Here is a 23,398-nt window from a genome sequence, read left to right as displayed (position 1 = left end):
TATAATACTTATGTACTTTTACTTACGTCCCGTCTCACTCATGTGATGGTTGGATGGATGTTTGTTGTTCTTCTCTGTGCAGAATGATTAATGAGCAGAGTTTGTTTTCACATTCATCTGTTGAAAAGTTTCTCTGAACTCACTGAAAATCTGGAGACAATCATCGTCCAATTTGCAACTTACACAAACACTGAGAACGGACTTTGCAGTGAAGAAGGAGACATCTTGTGTCCAGCAGGAAAACGCATGAGATTAAATATATTTGCATATTTATAGATGTTAGATTTTTTAACGAGGGAGGAGTAGATACCTACATTATTGTTGTTCCAAGCAGAGTATTTTTATGTCTCATTACATGTCTGGAGGGGATCGAAAAGTAGGATTTTTCATGCAGGATTTTTTTTTTTTGTAATGAAGTATTTTTACATTGCTGTGTTGTACTTTTGCTGAAGTAAAAGATCTGAGTACTTCTTCCACCACTGCACACTAGTGGTATATTTATTTTAGACTCTTAATGGGAAAAAAAGATGTTTTCTGTTGTTATGAGTGGGCAGGTTCAGGTCTGTCATCAACTTATATATAATATACAGAATAAGACAAGAAATAAATATATAAAATAAGTGATGGAATTTAATTAACAATGGTGCAAATGATGCTGCAACAAACAAATAAAAAACAAAGGAGGTGTCATTATACTGAAACACAAGAGAAATTTTTTTTTTTTAAAACAAAACAAAAAAAAGAGAAACAATGAATAAGAAGAGACATTAAAAAAGGCAAGGACTGAGATATAGATGTATACAAATTTTTTTCTATTCATTTTTACCAGATTTTTTGGTGACTTAAAGTATATAGCATATATATATATATATATATATATATATATATATATATATATATAGATAGATATAGATTGTTACCCAAAATAATCACAAGAATGTTTACATCCAATATATCCATAAAATAAATGATATTATTTTAAGTAAATGAATGTGTGGACCAAAACAAATTAGTGTATGAAAATTTAAAACATAAATAGTCAATGGTTTCAGCTTCTGAAGAACAAAAGAATCACTAACAGGATTTACTGCAGACTTAAACTGGCATCACCAACTTTTAGAGAAAAAGAAAGAAAATTGCATCCTGCTTTGTATCACTTTAATTTTGAAACGTGACCCGGAAGTAATCGTGTGTATTGATCAGGCGTTGCAGTGGGAACAGAGTTTGGTTTACACACCTCCTAATAAAAACAGCAGAAAAGCGCCAGTATTAGTATTTTCTGAGCTGTGTGTAAAATGTGCAGCCTTCAGGGTCTGAAGGTTTTCGTCCAGCAGCGGCTAACTGCGGCTGTGGAGGAGATATTTGGACATTTTGAGAAAACAATAACCGAGTATGAAGAGGAGATCCACCGCCGACACCGCAGGCTGCTGGACGAGGTTTTAAAACCCGATAAAAAGCTGCGAAAAGCAGGTTTGTTGTCTTTATGTTGCTGGAAACGTGTTAATACTCTGTTAATGTGGCCGGGAGTCAGTGCTAAGCTAACGCTAGCAGCTAAACCCTCCGTACAGGCTGTTAGCCGCAGTTAGCTCATGTTCAAGGCCGAAAGATACGAACCAACAACTAACAACTGCAGATATTAAGAGTTTTAAATTAAGCAAACCATAAACAGTTTATTCTGATATTATTAGCTCTGTACAGCCCATCTAAACTGAAGACTGAAGGGTTGAATGGCAGCTGCAACTATTCGTCAAGTAATCGATTATTTTATTCAATTAACCGGCAGCTTTAAACCTGCTGTGCGGGTCTTTTACATATAAATCAACGTCCTTCGCCAAACATGTTCACACAATGCGGACTAAGCCCATCACCGCCAGGTAAATCTTATTATATTTCACACATCCAGAGGCCCATTTATATTTTCCTAGGATGACGACGGAATGACCCGCCCTACTCTGCCTAACTCTGCTTCTGATTGGCTACCTTCGTTGGTTTGTTTGGGGAAAAAAAAGGACGACGTCATGGTGACGTCACTATTTGTTTGCGAACTGCCGTTTAGAAGCCTCGAGTGCAGCGATTTGACTGTCGCCATGTTTGTTTTTTGGAGCCAGAAGTTACCTTATTTGGACGAGCGCTAGCTGCTAGCTTGGTTAGCATGGTGCATTTACAATCTATGGTTAACAGTGATAATGCTAATGCTAATTTTCGCTAGCGAAAGACAGGCCTAAAACCGTTCAAACAAAATGTACTCACCGGAAAAACTGATCATCCGACTCATTGATGGGTGTTTTATTACAACTAAACGCTGAACAAGACTGTTTTTAGGCGACCACAATGTTGCAATTAACTTCAGTGAACTGAAAACACTGTGAAATAGCAGCAGCTACGTCCATACGCAATGGTTACATCACGTAAGCAGCATTGTCGCTATGGTAGCGACTTGTCAATCACATCGTAGCCACGCCCTAAAGCATACGCTGCTGTATCATCTATTTTACTCTAAATGGGGCCATGATTTACAAAATGACCATCATGCTGTATTGAAGAAGACTTGAAACTAGTGATTGAGACCATAAACTCATCAGGAAACAGTTCACTGAGGTAATAAATCAAGAGAGAAGACTTCCATACAATCAGACTTCTTTTAGCAGCCAGTGGAGTCGCCCCCTGATGGCCGTTAGATAGAATGCAGGTTTTTGGCACTTCCGCATTGGCTTCATTTTTCAGCCCCGGAGGTTGCTGCTTGGTTTGGGCATGAGGAGTGAGATGGTTAGGTTAACAATATCAGGGGCAGAGCCAATCAGACCGACTTGGCTTCGCTATACTGGGAAAAAAAATACATATGTGTTGTCTGTGGCGACCTTCCTGTGCTGGCGTAGTAGTGATGATGCCAACAATGATTGGTTCTCCAGAGCTGAAGGGCACCCACAGAGTGTCACATCAGAGACGAACTTCCAGTTTAGCTCTCTGCTGATTTGAAGAATAAAATAATAACAATCATGTGGCTCCTCTAGACTCTCCAAATGTTATCAGACTGAATGGATCAAATTCTGATAGTGAAACGAGTCATTTCACTGTTTTTACAGCAGCAACAGTAGCGATGGGGACCGACTCACGCATGCACTCACAGGTTCAAATCATGAACACAAAACAAATTGTAGACGGTACATATAACAAAGTGATCCACATGAAACTGAAGCATGAAACTGAAGATACAGAGTTAGAAAACTGAAACAGACGCTCTGTTAATATGAATAATAATATAATTTATTACTTAAATCCATTGATATGTTGCCATGTAGATAGTTACAGTGATACTTCAGTGTGTTCTGTGGATTATCATAGTTTCACATTTATTGTTTTTCACGAACCACATTATGTATCGCTCAGTTTCAGTCAAGCACCTTGTCACATGGAAGCTGTGGTCGGCCTCATGTATGAATAAAGGCCTGAATCGCTTTAACGTAACAGACACGACGTCAGTGTGTCGAGGTCATGTGTCACATTTCCATAAAGAACACAGCAGCTCAAGGTTTCACACGTGTTGTTCTGACTTCTGAGGAGCACTGGACGAGATTTTTATTGTCATTTATGTTAAATGTTATTTATGTAGCCCTGAATCCCCCAATAACCTGTATAACCGCCTACATTTGTTTCCCCTTTTGGTGGAAGATAATGTGTTCTAATAAACAACAATTATAACTATTCAGCAAAATGTTTTATATACCGCATGTGAGCAAATGATAGTTGCATCTCAGTGTCTGATCATTCCACATCTTGGCACTATTTGACTTCCTTAAACCATGTTTGCGCACTAGCAGCAGTCTTCTTCCTCATTGTTACATTTCTTGTCCCATTACCACCACTAACTGTTTATTAGTGGATTATCGTTCAACTTTCAGCAGGAATTTATTTCAAATGAAAGTGTTGTAACACTTCCAGGCTCCCTGCAAATATGAATACTGCCACAATTTCATCTATTGTGAAACCGGACAAAGACGCGTCTTCACCAGTCAGTTACTGCTCAGTAACACTGATATAAAAAGGTTTCAGGATGGAAAGTCATCCCATCTCATAATTCATACAAATCCAACCAGTTTTTAATAAAAGTGGACATTCGTCCAGTAATACACAGATGTTTATTTAACCAGCAACGTTTTACTGCAAAACACAACAGACGAGCAGTCAATGGACAGAAAATTTCACACCCTACAAGCATCAGACACACACAGCTCTGTTTATACTGAACTGTCTGCTTCAGTGGAAAGCTGTGTTTCTTGCTATAATCATTCCTCCTGTTCATACTGACCATTAGAAGATCCCTTCATAATGACCTTACAATGGAAGTGATGGAGGACAAAATCCACAGTCCTCCTTCTGTGCAAAAATGTATTTAAAAGTTTATCTGAAGCTAATATGAAGCTTCAGCGTCCAAATGAGTCAAATCAAGTAGATATCTTTCAACGTTACAGTCTTTTTAGTGCCAAAGTTCCTCTTTTTGTTACTATACTTCCACCTGCAGCTCAACAGGGAAACACTGTCCGAGGAAACACAAAGAGGGAATTTGATGCTAAAAAGACTGTAAATGTGTCAGATATCCACTTGATATGACTAACTCAGACTGATGAAGCTGAATAGAAGCTTCACACAGACTTTAAATGACTGTGTGGACACACTGTGGATTTTATCCTCCATCACTTCCATTGAAAGCACATTTGAAGGATCTTTGAATATCCAGTATGAACAGGAGGAATGATTACAGACACCTGACTGCTGGTTTAACACACTGGAAACATTATGAACCTACCCTATAAATCATAAAATGTTATGTATCTAGCTTGGTTTAACACAAACTCATGGTTTACCATAATGTGTTTATCTGTATTTCAGAGTGTCCCTCAGACGTCCAGCAGCTGTTGGAGAATAGAGAAGAGGTTCCCTGTGAGCAGCAGGACCCAGAGCCCCCACACATTAAAGAGGAAGAGGAGGAACTCTGGACCAGTCAGGAGGGAGAGCAGCTTCAAGGGCTGGTTGGTGTTGATATCCCATCCTCCCCTGTATCAGTGAAGAAGAGTGAAGATGATGAAGAACCCTCACAGCTTCATCAAAGCCAAACTGAGAAGAACAGAGACTTTGTGGGAGGATCAGAACCAGCCAGCAACGTGTATCCAGATAGTTATTTACAACCAGTTAGTAATGAGAAGGCTTCAGATGCTTCAGAACCAGAGACTGAAGTCAGTGAAGATGATTGTAAGGACACCAGTGAACCTCAATCAGGTTTAAACTCTCTGGAAAATACTGAAGTTCCTGTGAGTGGTGTCAAGTGTAACGCTGTCAAAAAGTCTTTTATCTGCTGTGAATGTGGTAGAAAGTTTGGTCGTAAGGACAGTCTGCGGAGACACATGCGATATCACACGGGAGAGAAACCATACAGTTGCTCAGTTTGCGGTAAAAGATTTTCTCAGAGGCCAAACTTGATTCGTCACATGAGATGTCACTCAGGAGAGAAACCCTTCAGTTGCTCATTTTGTGACACGAGTTTTGCAGTGCGCAGCGCTTTAGTAAATCACATGAGAATCCACACTGGGGAGAAACCGTTCAGCTGCTTGTATTGTGACAAAAGCTTCACACAAAAGGGAGGTTTGAAAAAACACATGACAGTCCACACAGGAGAGAAACCGTACAGCTGCCCTGTTTGTGATAAAAGCTTTTCTCAAAAGGCCAATCTGACGTATCACTTCTCAGTTCACACCGGACAGAAACAGTTCAGCTGCAGCGTTTGTGACAAAAGATTCACCTGGCAGTCGCAGGTGAAAAGCCACAAGTGTGTCGGTGAGAGCAGCTGCAGAGCTGCTGGTTCAGCTGGAAATCAGCAATAACTGAGAGACTCTGCTGGGAATTTCTGCTTCATTCCCACTTCAGTGACCAGTTAGCTGAGGTGGGAACCACATGGAAATTTCTGGACTATGAATGTAAGATAAAAAATATTCATGAACTGATGTTACAAACGCTGAGTACTATAGGAACCTTATGGTAACATGCTGGATATACTGTATTACAGCTGAATCCAAATGTCTTAAACAGACTGAAGCCTGCGAGTGCCGACGTCTGTCCAAATCTATAGTTCATCAAGTCTACAAGGAGCCTCAAACGCACTTTCTGCCGACTTCCAGAGAGTCCACTCAGGGTACAGACTTCAACTAAAGTACCCATACCGGTGACAGCGTTTATCAATAAAAAACAATAATGTGACATATTTAAATTTGATGACAATTGTTTTTTTTCAGTTTTGTTGTGTAAATTTATTGCTATAGTGAGGTTTGATAACGCACACACAGTCTGTTATAATACGCTGAACCAGTCAGGCAAAGATTCTCTGCCAAGGATTTTAGGACTGCAGCTAACGATCATTTCCACTATCAATTAATCTGTTGATTATTTTCTAGATGAATCGATTAGTTGTTTGGTCTATAAAATGTCAACCCAAAGATGTTCAGTTTACTGTCATAGAGGACTAAAGAAACCAGAAAATATTCACATTTAAGAAGCTGGAACCAGCAATTAATCAATTATCAAAATAGTTGACATTTAATTTGAAAGTTGACAATCAATTAATCAAACACACCTACCTGAAAGGATTACCCCCCCCCCTCAGCTGCAATTAATCAATCCACTCAAGAGGCTCTATATGCTGCCTTCCTCCCTTTGTTCTTCCTTCTTGACTCCATCCATGCGTTGTGTGAGTTAGATTTATACATTATTTGATTTAATTCAGTTCTCACATTATTTAAATTCATATATTTGGCTCTGTTGTCAATGCTTACCTGTTTGTTTATGTGATAATACTTTTTGTTGTCTTTGCAGAGCTTTAAACCACAGTCACACAAACCAAGAACTTTAAAGAAAAAATAAAAGTGCTCTGCATTGTATCCCTGGAGTTTGTCTCATCCATCTGTCGTTGGTCTCACAGTCACTTCAGCTCACCCTCAGAACATTAAAGCTGTGTTTCTTGCTGTAATCATTCCTCCTGTTCATACTGACCATTAGAAGATCCCTTCATAATGACCTTACAATGGAAGTGATGGAGGACAAAATCCACAGTCCTCCTTCTGTGCAAAAAAAAATGTATTTAAAAGTTTATCTGAAGCTAATATGAAGCTTCAGCGTCCAAATGAGTCAAATCAAGTAGATATCTTTCAACGTTACAGTCTTTTTAGTGCCAAAGTCCCTCTTTTTGTTACTATACTTCCACCTGCAGCTCAACAGGGAAACACTGTCCGAGGAAACACAAAGAGGGAATTTGATGCTAAAAAGACTGTAAATGTGTCAGATATCCACTTGATATGACTAACTCAGACTGATGAAGCTGAATAGAAGCTTCACACAGACTTTTAAATGACTGTGTGGACACACTGTGGATTTTGGCCTCCATCACTTCCATTGAAAGCACATTTGAAGGATCTTTGAATGTCCAGTATGAACAGGAGGAATGATTACAGACACCTGACTGCTGGTTTAACACACTGGGAATACTGGGAACCTGTCCTTTAGGGTTTAGCTAACTCTGGTCCACACTCTAGCATACAAACTAAAAAGTATTTAAATTTTACCCACATTGGGTCAATAGAGCAACACAAGACAGTTTTGGTGTCATTTTTATTATTTGCCCAAACTATAGTTTACAATAATCTCTACTCTTTTTAAACTTGCATGTTTGTCATTGAGTGTTAATAACTTGTGTATCTTTTGAATTTCATATGCACATTGTTTTGTTCAAGAAACAATAAAATGTGTTTAGCTGAAGCTTGTTGTGTGTAACAGTGGGTCAAAATAACAGATTTACCAGAATGTTGTGTTATTGACCATAAAGCTTGTAAAATTTGAACGCGATGATTTTCAGTATGCAGCAGGGGGCGATAATGCGCCTTAACGCTGGTTGTCAATTACAATAAAACCGGAAGAGGAGGAAGAAGAGGCACGTTGTTATTATGGATCCCACTCAGAGGTGTATAATAAGAGCTCTTATAATACATCCATGATCCCACTGCCTTTCTCAGCAAGAACCCTGACCAACCCAATAAACGAAGGCAATGAGTACTAAACCAATCAGAGGCAGAGTAGGCCGTGCGTTGCCAGTAAAATCAGTGGGATCAATAACTCTGAAAATCCTCGGGGCTTTATTTTGAAATCGAGAAATGTACACATACCGGAAGTGATCGGCCTAACTGTTGCTAACGGCGGGAAAGTATCTTTTATGCAGCAGGAACGAACCACAGATGTCCGGATAAATGTGTCTGAATTGACAAAGCGTGTAGAGTTAGCTTAGCTTGTTAGCTGGTAACGGGGACGTATGTTAGCTGGTAACCAGTGGTAGCAACGCTGACAGTCTGACGGAGAAAAAAAAGTTTCTGTCATCGTGTTAAAATGTCTAAAGTCCAAATGCTGAGAGCGTCGGTGACGCAGCGACTAACTGCGGCTGCTGAAGAGATATTTGTGCTGTTTGAAAGATCGATAGCAGAGTACGAGGAGGAACTTTCTCGATCCAAAGAGGAGAACGAGCGACAACGCAAACTACTGGACGCTGTTTTCAACCCTCAACTTCAGCTACACAGAGCAGGTTTGTTCCCTTTTACATCTTATTCTCACTCTGATCACACTCAGTTTAACCTGAGCCGATACTACAGCATGCAGCAGGGTTTGTCTTCAACTCGTTTGATAACTGGATAAACAAATAAACAATCCGTTATTTTGTTTTTCCTTTTTTTTCGTGTGAATTAAAAACGGAAACCCACGTGCTCTTATTGTTATATCTATATTATCTGCCCTTAATGCATCTCAAAACATTGTCATTGCCTATGTAGATAGATGGATATAGATAGATAGATAAATAGATTTCAAAAAGAATGTTTTTCAGTTTATTAAATATAACGGATGAAGTTGCCGCTGTGCGTCTCTTTATGGGGGTGATATTGCTGCAGGTAACTTATTTAAACTCAAGCTGACATCTTTAAATGTTCCAGTCGTTTTAGTGCCAAATTCCCTCCAGACAGGCCGACAGGACCGGTCAGGATCTGATGTTAGTTCATGTTAATTGACGGTGTTTCCCTGTTGAGTCACAGTGGAAAGAACATAACAAAGAGATCCGCATATAAGCAGTGAGATGCAGCAGGAGCAGATCCCGGTGGTTCCTCGCCTCCTTCTCAGGCCTTAAGTCCGTTTAACGTCCACCTACTCGTTGATTATCTCTTACATAACACACAGCACAATGGGAAGGGGGGGAAATGACCCCTGATGACCCCTGATGACCCCTAAATGAAACTGTATCAGTTTGAACTAATGTTAGCTTCCTGGGATGTGATAGACCCTCAGATCTATCAGTATCAGTGTAAATATATGTGTGTCAATAACTAACACAAAATCTCGTTTGTCCACCAGAGATCACTGACAAGTTCAGTTTTACACTGAACGACGTTCCTCTGATTTAAAGCATCCTTATCAAAACTCTTAGTATAATTGGTAACTTTTTATTTTACAGGCCCTTTTAATTTGACACTATTTACACATTTCCTGTAGTAATTTGCAGGTATTTAATAGTTTACATTGTACAAAAAGAGAGAGGTGCAATTTAGCACAAATTATAAGAAAAATTTAAATAATAGGAAGGTATTTAACACTTCTTCCTTTTTTCTTAGAGTTGCACCACCCTTTCTGGAAAATGTCCAAAAAAAAAAAGTACCGTTAAATACCTGCAAATTTCCAGGAAACTGGTATAAAATTAAAGGACCTGTAAAATAAAATGTTACTATATATTATATGTGTTTATAGTAAAACTAATATAGCCAATATATAATTATCAGAATTTTTAAAAACTCAAATATATCATCCGCAAATGTCAATCAATCCATCTCAACTCTATGAAACAGATAACAGTACTTCTTCTCTCTTTGAGCGGCTGGAACCAGTTTTTTTTGGTTTGTTTGTTTTGTTGCTTGATAAATAACAATTAACCGAACATCAGTTGTGTGATTTCAGCACATTGAAGTCTTCTTTAACATTTAAGCCACTACTAACCATGCAGAGAGCTTCCTGTCGAAACAACTACCAAGAGTTTCATATTCAATAAATAAATGCACATACAGCTTGTAACAGTCAGCAGCTGCTGCAGAGACGCTCATGAACATAAAGTTTTTCCATAATATCTTTGTCTGTATGTGTCCTGCAGACGTCCAGCAGCTGTTGGAGAGTAAAGAAGAGGTTCCACCTGAGCAGCAGCAGGAGAGGAGCTCCAGTCTGGACCAGCAGGACCCAGAACCCCCACACATTAAAGAGGAAGAGGAGGAACTCTGGACCAGTCAGGAGGGAGAGCAGCTTCAAGGACTGGAGGAGGCTGATATCACTACGTTTACACTCATTCTTGTTCCTGTGAAGAGTGAAGATGATGAAGAGAAACCTCAGTCCTCACAGCTTCATCAAAGACAAACTGAACAGATGGAAACAGAAGCTGATGGAGAGGACTGTGGAGGACCAGAACCAGATCCAGATAAACATTTACAACCCGTTAGCGATGACAAGACTTCAGACACTCCTGAGACTGACGTCATCGATGACCGGACAGAGAGCAGGAAACCTCGATCACGTTTAAACACTCTTAAAAATAACGAAGACCCTTTAAGCGACGTGACCCATAATGCTGCTGAGGGATCGTTTAGCTGCTCTGAATGTGGTCAAAGATTCGGCCGCAAACCACATCTGAACACACAAATGAGAATCTACACAGGAGAGAAACCGTTCAGCTGCTCCTTTTGCGGCAAAACATTTTCTCAAAAGGGAAACTCGACGAGTCACACAAGACTTCACACAGGAGGAGAAAAACCGTTCAGTTGCACAGTTTGTAAGAAAACGTTCAGATATAACAGCGACGTTAGAAGACACATGAGAACACACACGGGGGAGAAACCGTTTAATCCTAACATGGCGCTCAGACGGAGATTTGATGTCAAATTCAAAGAGAGAGTTTTGCAGTATGCGGAGGAACATTCAGGAGAGAAAGCTGCAAGGCACTTTGACATCGACTCTAGAAGAATCAGGCACTGGAAAAAGCAGAAGAATGAGCTGCTGCTAGCCGACAAGAGGAGAGCACGGCTAGCTGGAGGCGGGAGGAAAACATCTAGCTTGGAGCTAGAGAGAAGGCTTTCAGCGTGGATTTACTCAATGCAGGATGAACAGATCCAAATATCCAAACAAATGATCAAAAATAAAGCGTTGGAGATCTACTCTTCAGTGAGTGATGGAGGCAAGATGTTTATGGCTAGCAGAGGTTGGCTACAGAAATTTCTGCAGCGACACAAACTCTCACTTTGACATCGCACCACTTCACCACCAAACTCAACGTCTTCAAACGGGGCTGTTCATGAAGTGAAGGCAGTGAACGCCACTTACTCTCTCATAGAAAGAAAATTCAACTTCACTGAAGAAAAGGTGTGAATATTTAGGATCACATTCACCATTTAGTGAGTGATTACTCCTTAATACAGCACAGCAGTACAGTTAAACCAGTCATGACATGTATCAAAGGTAAGTGTGTGTGTGTGGTCTGAAACAAATCAGCAATAAAATATACTAATAACCACCAACAGTTTAACTAGACTTTGCTGATAATGTACACAGGCCTGACAGTGATGGTAACTTCAGTTCTGACACTGATAAAGTCACTAAGAATGTAAACACTAACAGCAATAACAATCAACGTAATAGTCGTATAAATACAAATGCTGCTATCAGTAGACATGATAACACCGAGCAGCAACCGCTGCTGCAACTGCAGTTCCTTGAACGACCACTTCAGTGTCTATTTACCAATAACGGTATTAATCAAACTGAGGTAGTGGCAGCCAAACACACAATAACTAACTGCACATCTGGCAACACATCTGCTCCCAGTCTCAATATTAGGATGAGAACATATAACTTACCGGCTGGAAAAAACATGTCAAACAATCAAAGGAGGAGTCGAGACGCACATCAGAACCGTTACTGCCCGCTCTTGTCAGCTGGTTGCTCGGGTGCGTCACCAGTGGAGAAATCCACCCAACCAGTCTCAGAGTTTATTACATTCATCCCCACTTCCTGGTGTGCCCCCCCCCCCCCCCCCCCCTCCACCAAAGCTGAACTGAAATGTGGCTTCAACAGCAGTGATGCAGGGAGGCTGCACTGGAAATATCCAACAAGCCCCCGATGTGATGTGGAACCAGCTCTGGAAGCAGAGTCTGCATGATGAAGATCAGTGGACGGCTGGAGACGCAGATAAGGAAAACACAGCGGGAGGTAACATAAAAGCCCCCCCGCCCGCCGCCTGCTTGTGGACCGGATGGTCTCCGCCTGGACAAGGATACGATCAGAAAGTCTTTGAGAGTTCAGAGAGGAGCGAAGACGACCTCGTCCTCTGCTTCTGGGAGGGATGGAGCTGCGCTGTCGGACGGGAGGCTCTTGCAGCTCTGACAGCAGAACAGCAGGCACCAAACAACCCAGGATGAGGAAGATGAAGAGGAGCTATTTAACAATGAACCTGTTCTCGATGGTGGTGAGGAAGACTGTGATAACGGTTAGGATGGTGATTTTTGAGCGGGAGGATATTGACCACCTGTGATGATGTTAATATTTGTGTTTTGCTTGCAGTTGAATCTGATCATTATTAGATATCTGACGGACTGTTGATGTTTAAATCCAGAGTATCTCAGATTTGTTTTGATTTCATGTTGTGACACATGGGTGTATTTGCGCTCCAGTACGTGACTGGTCGTACTTCACATGAGTTAAATTGATCGAATGTGTAGATTTAGTATTGATGACTTTTTAAGAATACACTTTTAGAAGGTGAATACTGGTACTGTTAGCTAGCTTGCAATACTGTAATTTACTGTTTTACACTTTGTCTGAAGAGGAGATTTCCAATAAACGTACCTGTTATGTTTTACAGAGTTTAAACTGACACGATGGTGGCGTTTAAACCTCGACTGATTCATTCTGATCCACTTTTTTAGTTACTTTTCAGATCAATATTTTACACATAAAACATTGATATTGATACACGTGATCAGTTTGTTATAGAATAGACTAATCAACAGTATAAGATGTTAAAATTAGCTCCAACTTGAAAACATTAAAGTGTTTTAGTGAAGAAAGCTGAAAGTTCAGAGACTGACTGACAAACGTTTGTCTGCTCTGAACATGAACTCTGGACTTTGTGGTGTTTCAGGAGGAAAAACTGCCTCAAATAAACTCTCATTTTAGTTTCACATTTTCTCCAGAAGCTTTGAATGAGATCCTGAGATGAAGACAGAAGAAAAAACAAAGTTCTGATACACAAATCTGTTTTCAGCTCTGTTTATACTGAACTGTCTGCTTCAATGGAAAGCTGTGTTTCTTGCTGTAATCATTCCTCCTGTTCATACTGACCATTAGAAGATCCCTTCATAATGACCTTACAATGTAAATCCACAGTCCTCCTTCTGTGCAAAAATGTATTTAAAAGTTGATCTGAAGCTAATATGAAGCTTCAGCGTCCAAACGAGTCAAATCAAGTAGATATCTTTCAACGTTACAGTCTTTTTAGTGCCAAAGTTCCTCTTTTTGTTACTATACTTCCACCTGCAGCTCAACAGGGAAACACTGTCCGAGGAAACACAAAGAGGGAATTTGATGCTAAAAAGACTGTAAATGTGTCAGATATCCACTTGATATGACTAACTCAGACTGATGAAGCTGAATAGAAGCTTCACACAGACTTTTAAATGACTGTGTGGACACACTGTGGATTTTATCCTCCATCACTTCCATTGAAAGCACATTTGAAGGATCTTTTAATATCCAGTATGAACAGGAGGAATGATTACAGACACCTGACTGCTGGTTTAACACACTGGGAACACTGGGAACCTGTCCTTTAATGTCTTGACTCTAAACACACGATACAGCAGGTGGCGGTATGCAGGTGACGATTCTTCGCGATCCGCCAATAACCAAAGAAGAAGAACAGCCGCAAATGGCGTCTGATTAACTGTCCTCTTTACAGCATGAATGAACCGTCAGCCTCTGTGTGACCGGACAGACCTGTCTGAACGGACTCTGTGCTGCTGTTTTAGTTTTCCAGTATCTTACAGACCGTGTAGAGTTAGCTTAGCTTGTTAGCTGGTAACGGGGATGTTTGTTACCGCGGCAACCAGTGGTAGCAACGCTGACAGTCTGACGGAGACCAAACTGAGTTTCTGACGGAGGAAAAAAGTTTCTGTCATCGTGTTAAAATGTCTAAAGTCCAAATGCTGAGAGCTGTGGTCGACCAGCGACTAACTGCGGCTGCTGAAGAGATATTTGTGCTGTTTGAAAGATCGATAGCAGAGTACGAGGAGGAACTTTCTCGATCCAAAGAGGAGAACGAGCGACAACGCAAACTACTGGACGCTGTTTTCAACCCTCAACTTCAGCTACACAGAGCAGGTTTGTTCCCTTTACATCTTATTCTGACTCTGATCACACTCAGTTTAACCTGAGCCGATACTACAGCATGCAGCAGGGTTTGTACTTTCAGGTTTAAACACAACTGTAAAGCTGATAAATAAAACTTTACTAGAAGACGTTGAAGTTAACTTATAGATTTAGAAAAGAGTATACAGAACATTTTGTAATTAATAACTGATTACATATACTCATTGTGACAGTAATTACATTACTCATCAGCAAAATTAACGCGGTATATTACTTATTTTCCTTAATCAGCTGCAAACTACATCAAAGTTTCCTTAAAACAACTCAAAATCCTCCACAGACTCAATCTGCAAACCGCAACACACATCAGCACCGAGATCAATATCAATCAATCAATCAATCATCCGTACGGTATTTGTATAGCACCTTTTTAATAAAGGTTAATGCAACTGAAGATGACTGACAAGCTAATAATAAGACAGTAAAACAATCTGAGACTAACACAAGAAATAAAACTTATGAAAATGTAATGAAACTTAAAAATAATAAAAGTAGAATAGAGTGAAACAGAAGCAAGATAAAATAAATAAAACATAGACACTGAGTGACATGTTCCTTTATTTTGAAGAGTTTGGTCACGTTGGTTTGTTATGAAAAAGCTAAAAGAGTAGAAATATAAACCGATACGACAGCATGCAACTGTAAAGCTGATAAATAAAACTTTACTAGAAGACGTTGAGGGAATCTATCTGTTTATAGAACAATACACAGTACATTTTAGTGTAATATTGCGGGTTTCCCTGCGTTTCTTTGAGACTAAGGTGGCAAAGGATGAAGGACGTAGTTACAGTTTGAGCACTTTATGTGAAAACGTCACGATTTGACAGACGAAAGTGTCCCATGGCCATGGAAGTTCAATTTTATACCAAGATGGAACAAAAAACCCCCAAAAAGATTAAAAATACTAATCATTCAGGTTACATTTTTACCAAAATAAATCCACATTCACCTACAAAATGGGAGCCAAATTAAACAGTGACTTTATTTTTTAAATATCATCCATGTTGCTCGTCACCTACAAACAAGGCTTATTTTAAATGGTGTATTTTTATAATGAGCTTTGTTCAATTGGGACGTGCTTCCAGTGGACGATCATCCCCATCGGATAGTCAGGAGGAAGAGACGAATGTGGGACAAAAGTATTTGATCTCGTAGGTTTGAATCGTAGAAGTGAACTTAGGATTCACAAATACAGTTGAGTTCACCCTCAAACACACAGATGTTTAACTTCACACGTCACGCACAGCTACAGATCTCCTTATGGTTTTAAAAAATTAAATCTATTTGTTCAAATATTTTTTTACACATTCAAACATGAATTCATTTGATCATTTTCACACGTTGACATATTTGAATGTATTCATACAAAATGTTTTCTCACATTCAGATATGGAGATACACAGCTCCAATACATATGACCCTAACTTTATTCCATACAAAACACAGAATCAATCAATCAATCAATCAATCAATTTCAACTGTATGAAACAGATAACAGCAGCAAATACTCACACACTCACATTTAAGGAGCTGGAACCAGAAGCTATATGATGTTTTTGCTTTGAATAACTTAAAACCAATGAAGTGATCATCAGTTGTTGCTGACTAATTGATTTATCAACTAATCATTTCAGTAATATCCACATTTAAACCACCACTAACCATGCAGAGAGCTTACTGACCAAACAACGGCTAAATGATTCATATTGTTATTTGGCCATAATATTGAAATGACAGTAAATGTACATACAGCTTGTAACAGTCAGCACTTGTTATGCAGTTTTGTATTTCAATGTGTCCTGCAGACGTCCAGCAGCTGTTGGAGAGTAAAGAAGAGGTTCCCACTGAGCAGCAGGAGAGGAGCTCCAGTCTGGACCAGGAGGACCCAGAGCCCCCACACATTAAAGAGGAACAGGAGGAACTCTGGACCAGTCAGGAGGGAGAGCAGCTTCAGGGGCTGGAGGAGGCTGATATCACCACATTTACACTCACTCTCGTTCCTATGACGAGTGAAGATGATGAGGAGAAACCTCAGTCCTCACAGCTTCATCAAAGACAAACTGAACAGATGAAAACAGAAGCTGATGGAGAGGACTGTGGAGGATCAGAACCAGCCAGGAGCTCAGATCCAGATGGACATTTACAGTCTGACGACAACAACAAGATGTCAGACTCTTCTGAGACCGACATCAGTGATGAGACTCCAAAAAACAAGGAAGTGCCCGTTAGTGATAAGAAATATAACAGTGGTGAAATCTCAACTACCTGTTCTGAGTGCGGTAAAACATTTTGCTCCAAGTCAAATCTGAATAAGCACAAGAAAATTCACACAGGGGAGAAACCATTTAGTTGCTCATTTTGCAGTAAAAGATTTTTACAAAGGGGGCAGTTAAATACTCACATCACAGTTCACACGGGAGAAAAACCTTTTAGCTGCTCAGTTTGTAAGGAATCTTTCAGGCTTAGAAGAGGTGTTGTGAAACACATGAAAATCCACACAGGGGAGAAGCCAGTAAGCGGCAAAAAAGGAAACACTTATGATAATATTGATAGAAAATCAGAACCAACCGGGAACGTGACTTTAGATTTAAACACTCTGAAGCATAATGAAGTCCCTGCGAGTGATACTGGCAAGAATCCTTTAAGCTGCTATAAGTGTGGTAAAAGATTTCATCGTAAGGACGGTCTGAGGAGACACATGAGAGTTCACACAGGAGAGAAACCATTTAGTTGCACCGTTTGTCAGAAACAATTTGCCAGCAAAGAAGCAGCTATGACACACATGAGACTTCATTCTGGGGAGAGACCGTTTGGTTGCTCAATTTGCGGTAAGAGATTCAACCAGAAGGTGTGTTTACAGATACATATGAAGACTCATACAGGAGAAAAGCCATTCAGCTGCACACTTTGCGGTAAAAGATTCACACTCAAAAGAGGTCTGGCGGACCACATGGCCGTCCACATGAAAGAGAAACGATTCACATGCACTGCGTGTGACAAAAGATTCACTTGGCTTTATCAGCTCAGAAATCACCAGGCTGTTTGTGACCCCGTAAAGTTTCACCAAAACCAAACTGAAAAGAAGTTTAGCTGCTCTGAATGCGGTAAACGGTTTAGCCGTAGATACAGCCTGAAACTGCACATAAGAATTCATACACAAGAAAAACATTACTAGCAAAAACCCTGAGTGTACTCAATTCATCGGCACTTGAATGTATGTGTTGTTGTTTTTTCTTTACATTGACAGAGTTGTGTTGTTTTTAGCATCATATATAAGAATAAAGTATTCCATTTCTGTTAACTCTTGCTTTGAGTAGTCTCCCAAAAACTTGTTAGCAGGATTTGATTTGTTTCTATCAGCTGGCACCTGATGAACTTAATTCCATGAATTGTTAAAAGTTATACAATGAAACTTTTGGCAGCTGTCTGGTTTCAAGTGTTTTTAAAGGACAGTTTGTTAGCAATAGAAAGGCTGTTATTATTATTAGGCTTCCTTAAAATAAAAAAAGAGGTGTCTTTGCACAGTCTCACTGTTTTTCTGCTGTGTCTCACTAGAAATCACAGTAATAATAATAATAAACTATTTATGTAGCACATTTCCCAACGATATTACAAAGTGCTTTCCACAAAGAAAGTAAAAACAGACGAGGCAGACATACAAACATTTCCAAAAGCTTTTACAAAGAGTAAAGTTTTAAGAAGAGATTTATAAGAAGTTTGCGTCGGTGTCGGCAACACGTGCACTGGAACCTGAACATGTGGAGGAACGTTATGTTCAGCGATGAGTCCTGATTCTGTCTACGGCAGTTGGATCATAGGGTCAAAGTGTGGAGAAGACGCAGAGAACGCTATGCTGATTGCTGCACGGATAAAGTAACATCTCCCTCACTGGAAAAACGAGGCTTGTCATCATTGGAGGCAATCTCAATGCAGAGAGATATTGACATGAGATTCTGCAACCAGTGGCAATCCCATATCTCCACAGTCTGGGACCGAACTCTATCCTCCAAGATGACAATGCTCGCCCCCACAGAGCGGGGTTTATCAGAGACTACCTCCAGAATTTGGGAGTGGAGAGGATGGAATGGCCTGCCAGCAGTCCTGACCTCAACACCATTGAACTCTTGTGGGATCAGCTTGGGTGTGCTGTTCGTGCCAGAGTGACCAACACAACCACGTTGGCTGACTTGCGACAAATGCTGGTTGAAGAATGGGACGCCATCCCACAGCAGTGTGTGACCAGCATGAGGAGGAGGTGCCAGGCTGTTGTGGCTGTGTATGGTTCTTCCACACACTACTGAGGCTCCTGTTTGTTAAATGAATCAATTGTTAAATTGCCAACATGTCTTGTTTCTGCAAACTTCAATCATCCGATCCACCAAAAAATGTCAATGGCAGAATAAGCTGTTTGGCATTGGCAGAGAAGATTTGGCAAATTTTTCATGGGTGCAACCCACATACTCAGCTCTGCTGCTCATCCTTCAAATGCATGTTCCTTACAAATGTGGTGCCATTTAAAAGGGAAATAAAAGTATAAGGTTTATTGCCAAGAAGCATTGTTACAACAAAGAAATAATCTACCAAACACACATTTCCTTACTTTTTGTGCTAAATTTATATATGATGTAATTATTTCATAACTATTTATTTACAAGTATATTTACATTCTAGAAGTCAATGTAACAATTTTCAATTAGATTTCAGTACATAACTAAACATACCCATTGCACCACAAATCATTTATATATTGAAACCCTTATCAACAAATCACACATATAACCCATGTGGTGGCAGAGATAATTAAATTAATAAATAAAAACATCCAGTCCCTGTGAAGAGTGAAGATGATGAAGAGAAACCTCAGTCCTCACAGCTTCATCAAAGACAAACTGAACAGATGGAAACAGAAACCAATGGAGAGGACTGTGGAGGGTCAGAACCAGATCCAGATAGACATTTAGAATCTGATTCTGATGACGAAACTAAAAATAAAGACACTTCTGTAAGTGATGAAGGATACGATATTCCTGAGAAACCAATTAACTGCACCGAGTGTGGTAGAGGATTTCGTCACAAGGGACATTTGCCGATTCACATGAGATGTCATACAGGAGAGAAACCGTTCAGCTGCTCATTTTGTAAGAAACATTTCACATGGAGCGACCACGCTGTGACACACATGAGAATCCTCATAGGAGAGAAACCTTACAGTTGTTCAGTGTGCGGGAAAAGTTTTACACGTAAACTAAGTCTGAAACATCGCGTGCATCTTCACACAGAGGAGAGACCATTCAGTTGCAATGTTTGTGACAAAACATTCACAAGTCAAAAGTCACAAGTGTTTTTATGACAGCAGCAGCAGTAAAACTTCTGTTCAGCAGTGATGAAACACTGGAGCAGCACAGTGTTGAAGCAGTGATGGACATTTGTCATATTTAGAGTTTGGTAATATTTAGGTTTTATCATTTTAATCCCTTTTAAATTCTTCCTGTCAAGTGAACAAGAAAATAAAAAACGTTTCCTCATCGATTTCATCATGTATGAGACAATTCTGCTGCCTTTTTATGATGAGCTCATATAAGAACAATCCAACCTGCCGAGCAACTTAAAACTGGCTCATTCATAGTGTTTACAGGTTCAAGTCTGTCTTAATACAATAGTCAGGTGCCAAGATGGACATTGAACCAGTTTTTGTGGCTGTAATTATTCCTTTTGTTCATACAGACAGTAAAAGTTCCCTTCCCAAAGAGATAGACAGTATAAGCTTCAAAAATATTTTAAATCCATTTTTGTACAGAACAGAGACTGTGGGTTTTTACCTTCATCTGTTACATTAAAAAAAAACAAATTATGAAGGCATCTCTTAACATCCAGAAAGAACGATTACAGCAAGAAAAACATTTTTCAATATTCATTTGAGCACCTGACTGTTGAACCCAATCTTAAACTGATTCTTATTTTAGTTTTCCATCAGAGATGATAAATGAGTAATAAATTATTTTCAATGATGTGAAGGAGAAGAAGTTAATATCTCTCTCTGTATTTAATCTTGTGTAATCAGACTTTATAGGGCTGTATCATAATTTTTAAAGTGTGTCTTAAACGCACAATATGTAATTTCAGCCGCTAGGCGTCTCAGTCAAAACAATAACAACAGACGGAGTGTGATGACGGTGTGAAGTAGCAAGGGATCATGGGAGTTGTTGTCTTCGTTGTTAAATAACCAGCTTCACCGGGATAGGATTACTCCAGTGTTCATTGTTCAGGATGTTTTTACCTGCAGAGGTCTCCTCCTCTCCAGAAACAAACGTACACGCAGATTAAAATCGTTAAAATACTAATTAAAGCTGTTTCACCTAAAAAAATCAATATTTCTCTGACGATGTTTGGTGACCACCGGACTTCCTGGAGGGGCTGTTAGCCGAGCTGCTGCTAACGTTTGTCCAGTTTATTTCTCTGATAACTTAAGATCCAGACGTCCAATGACTAAAATCCTTCTTCCGGCTAAAAGATATAGTTAAAAACCACCTAAATTTATCATGAAAATGTGTCTTAAAACTGAATAAAAGTCCATTTATAACAGTTTGTGTGGAACAACCACAACGCCGATGTATTATCTTGTATGTGTGTAAGTTACTCTTTGGTAGACGCCATTGTAGCGGACAAACACAGCGCCGCCGTATGCATCTGGTGCGTGTTTACTCTTTGGTAGAGGAGGTATGACGCCATTGACAGGCGACCAAATGAAACGGTCCGTTACTTTGATTAAATTACAGATTTCTCTGAGTTTGAGAATTGTTGGAAACATTTGGGATAATGTAAGTACACAACTCAACAACATATATAACACAGGTCTAGTTGTTTTTAGACTTTTTAATGTGGAATAATTACATATTTAACCTTTAACAACAGTCAGGAGCCCAAATGAACATCGAAACATGTTTTTCTTGCTGTAATCGTTCCTCCTGTTCATGATCACGCAAATACAAATACTTTATATTGCACAATCAAGCTCCTGTGATTTGTTAAAGTAAGAATAGTGTCGGCTCAACCAAACAGTATTGGAGTTACAGTCGAAAGCCGTTAAAAAACTTCAGGAGCTGAGAGGAGAAATACTGAGCTGTTAAATCAAGTTATCTAAAAGCATGCAGATTTAATTTAGACCACATAAAAGAGACAATATCATGTTGAATGGGTTCTGTCTGATAACATTTGTTTAAGAATGGAACATATTTCTCAAAATCTTTGATACTGGATGCGATATTTAATATTTATCCTGGCAGCCTCAGATATTCATCTTATCAGTCCCATCAGGTAGAACAGACTCACTGTTAATATCATGTGATAACCATATGTGGAGCAATAAACGCACTACTGCCACCTACTGGACCGGTGATGAGCAGTAGAACGTGGTGAATTGTGGGATACGCTTAGCTCATAATATCACATCAAAGCAATATTAGGAGAAATGTGCGTCGGTGTGGGTTAAGTGTAGTGTGTGTTGGTATATTTCAGACGTGGGACACAACTGGCTACTACCTGGCATTGCATAAACGTGCACTGAAGTGTTCAAGACTGCAAGTGTGGGTGATGGGACGCACCTGGACAAGAGTCCAGGAACTGTTGTGATGCCTCTGCAACCGAGCTGTCGTACTCTGTCCTCCAGAGAAAACCTGGAACTTGGATTTAATATCAAGACCTGTGCAGAAATTTAAGCTGTAAACTCTCCAGACTTGTGGACTTTTGTCATACGAACCATGACGTATTCATCGTCATCACATCAAGTGTGCAGTCAGGTGTCCGTATGAGCAGTGAAAGAGGTTTTCCTCGCTGTAATCATTCCTCCTGTTCATACTGGATATTAAAAGATCCTTCAAATGTGCTTTCAATGGAAGTGATGGAGGCCAAAATCCACAGTGTGTCCACACAGTCATTTAAAAGTCTGTGTGAAGCTTCTATTCAGCTTCAGCAGTCTGAGTTAGTCATATCAAGTGGATATCTGACACATTTACAGTCTTTTTAGCATCAAATTCCCTCTTTGTGTTTCCTCGGACAGTGTTTCCCTGTTGAGCTGCAGGTGGAAGTATAGTAACAAAAAGAGGGACTTTGGCACTAAAAAGACTGTAACGTTGAAAGATATCTACTTGATTTGACTCATTTGGACGCTGAAGCTTCATATTAGCTTCAGATAAACTTTTAAATACATTTTTGCATTCTTTCAGTTATGTATGATATCTATCTGTATTATGATTTAAAATATAGGAGCTGTTACAATTCATATATCAGCATCATCTCCGCCCTTTTGGGCAATTTATTCAAAAACTGTGAGTCCTATTTCAATGGAAGTAACACTGGATGAAAGAGGACAGATTTGTCTACATTTAGATGTATAAATTGTGCTTGTAGAGTGGAAGTTTACAATGTGTTGAAGATCTTTTGATAAAATTTTAAGGCCTCACTCTGGGTCTGAACATTCTGCGTAATACACACTAATGTAATAATCTGAGAAGGGCTGAAATTTCATGAAACTTTTACTGCAATTGTGTAAAAAGTGTGAATTATATGAAAATGTTGAATTAATGTGAGAAAGTCCCAAGTCTTGTGACCCGTTTTAAAGTTCAAACGAAGATTCTACGTGAATGTATGAATGACTTGGAAGATGTTGAAGATCAGTGGGTTTGAATGTTTTTCTAATAGTCTTCCATTATAACTAACTGAGTACTATAGAGGGAGTTTAACCCTAACCCTAACCTCTCAGCTCTGTAGGCAGTCTGCTGTGTTTGTTTCATCTTTTGTGGGGCTTCAATGAAACATTTTGCCTGTCCTGAGGTGCCAAACTAATAACAAGACCATCTATATT

General features: G+C 39.6%; 3 protein-coding genes across 9 annotated transcripts in view; all 3 read left to right on the top strand.

Annotated features, from left to right (window-relative positions):
* The first annotated feature begins 1,230 nt into the window (after positions 1-1,230).
* On the top strand, positions 1,231-6,478 carry LOC122970050 (zinc finger protein 250-like). Of its 3 annotated transcripts, none has more exons than XR_006399129.1 (3): positions 1,231-1,470; positions 4,888-5,969; positions 6,082-6,478. XR_006399129.1 is itself a non-coding variant. In XM_044336151.1 (2 exons), the coding sequence occupies exons 1-2, from the start codon at positions 1,296-1,298 to the stop codon at positions 5,874-5,876; spliced, it is 1,164 nt and encodes a 387-aa protein (XP_044192086.1). In that variant the 5' UTR covers positions 1,231-1,295; the 3' UTR covers positions 5,877-6,478. The 3 variants fall into 3 exon arrangements, 1 of the variants encoding a protein (XP_044192086.1); XR_006399128.1 differs by having other exon boundaries at positions 6,059-6,478; XM_044336151.1 differs by having other exon boundaries at positions 4,888-6,478.
* A 1,738-nt stretch (positions 6,479-8,216) lies between these two features.
* Positions 8,217-11,425, top strand: LOC122970043 (zinc finger protein 658B-like). Its single transcript, XM_044336139.1, has 2 exons — positions 8,217-8,614; positions 10,220-11,425. The coding sequence occupies exons 1-2, from the start codon at positions 8,422-8,424 to the stop codon at positions 11,356-11,358; spliced, it is 1,332 nt and encodes a 443-aa protein (XP_044192074.1). The 5' UTR covers positions 8,217-8,421; the 3' UTR covers positions 11,359-11,425.
* A 2,518-nt stretch (positions 11,426-13,943) lies between these two features.
* Positions 13,944-23,398, top strand: part of LOC122970029 (gastrula zinc finger protein XlCGF57.1-like) — a 47,756-nt gene continuing 38,301 nt past the window's right edge. Inside the window, exons 1-2 of one of the 5 annotated variants that reach the window (XM_044336121.1) lie at positions 13,965-14,490; positions 16,332-17,834. In XM_044336121.1, coding sequence (XP_044192056.1) covers positions 14,298-14,490; positions 16,332-17,713 — 1,575 coding nt within the window. In that variant the 5' untranslated portion in view covers positions 13,965-14,297 and the 3' untranslated portion in view covers positions 17,714-17,834. Of the gene's footprint in view, positions 14,491-16,331; positions 17,835-23,398 lie in introns of those variants that run through there. The other 4 variants (XM_044336122.1, XM_044336123.1, XM_044336120.1 and 1 more) reach the window with 4 other exon arrangements.

This window comes from Thunnus albacares, chromosome 19 (genome assembly GCF_914725855.1).
Source record: "Thunnus albacares chromosome 19, fThuAlb1.1, whole genome shotgun sequence".
Taxonomy (NCBI): Eukaryota; Metazoa; Chordata; class Actinopteri; order Scombriformes; family Scombridae; genus Thunnus; species Thunnus albacares.
This window is presented reverse-complemented; position numbering and strand designations above follow the sequence as displayed.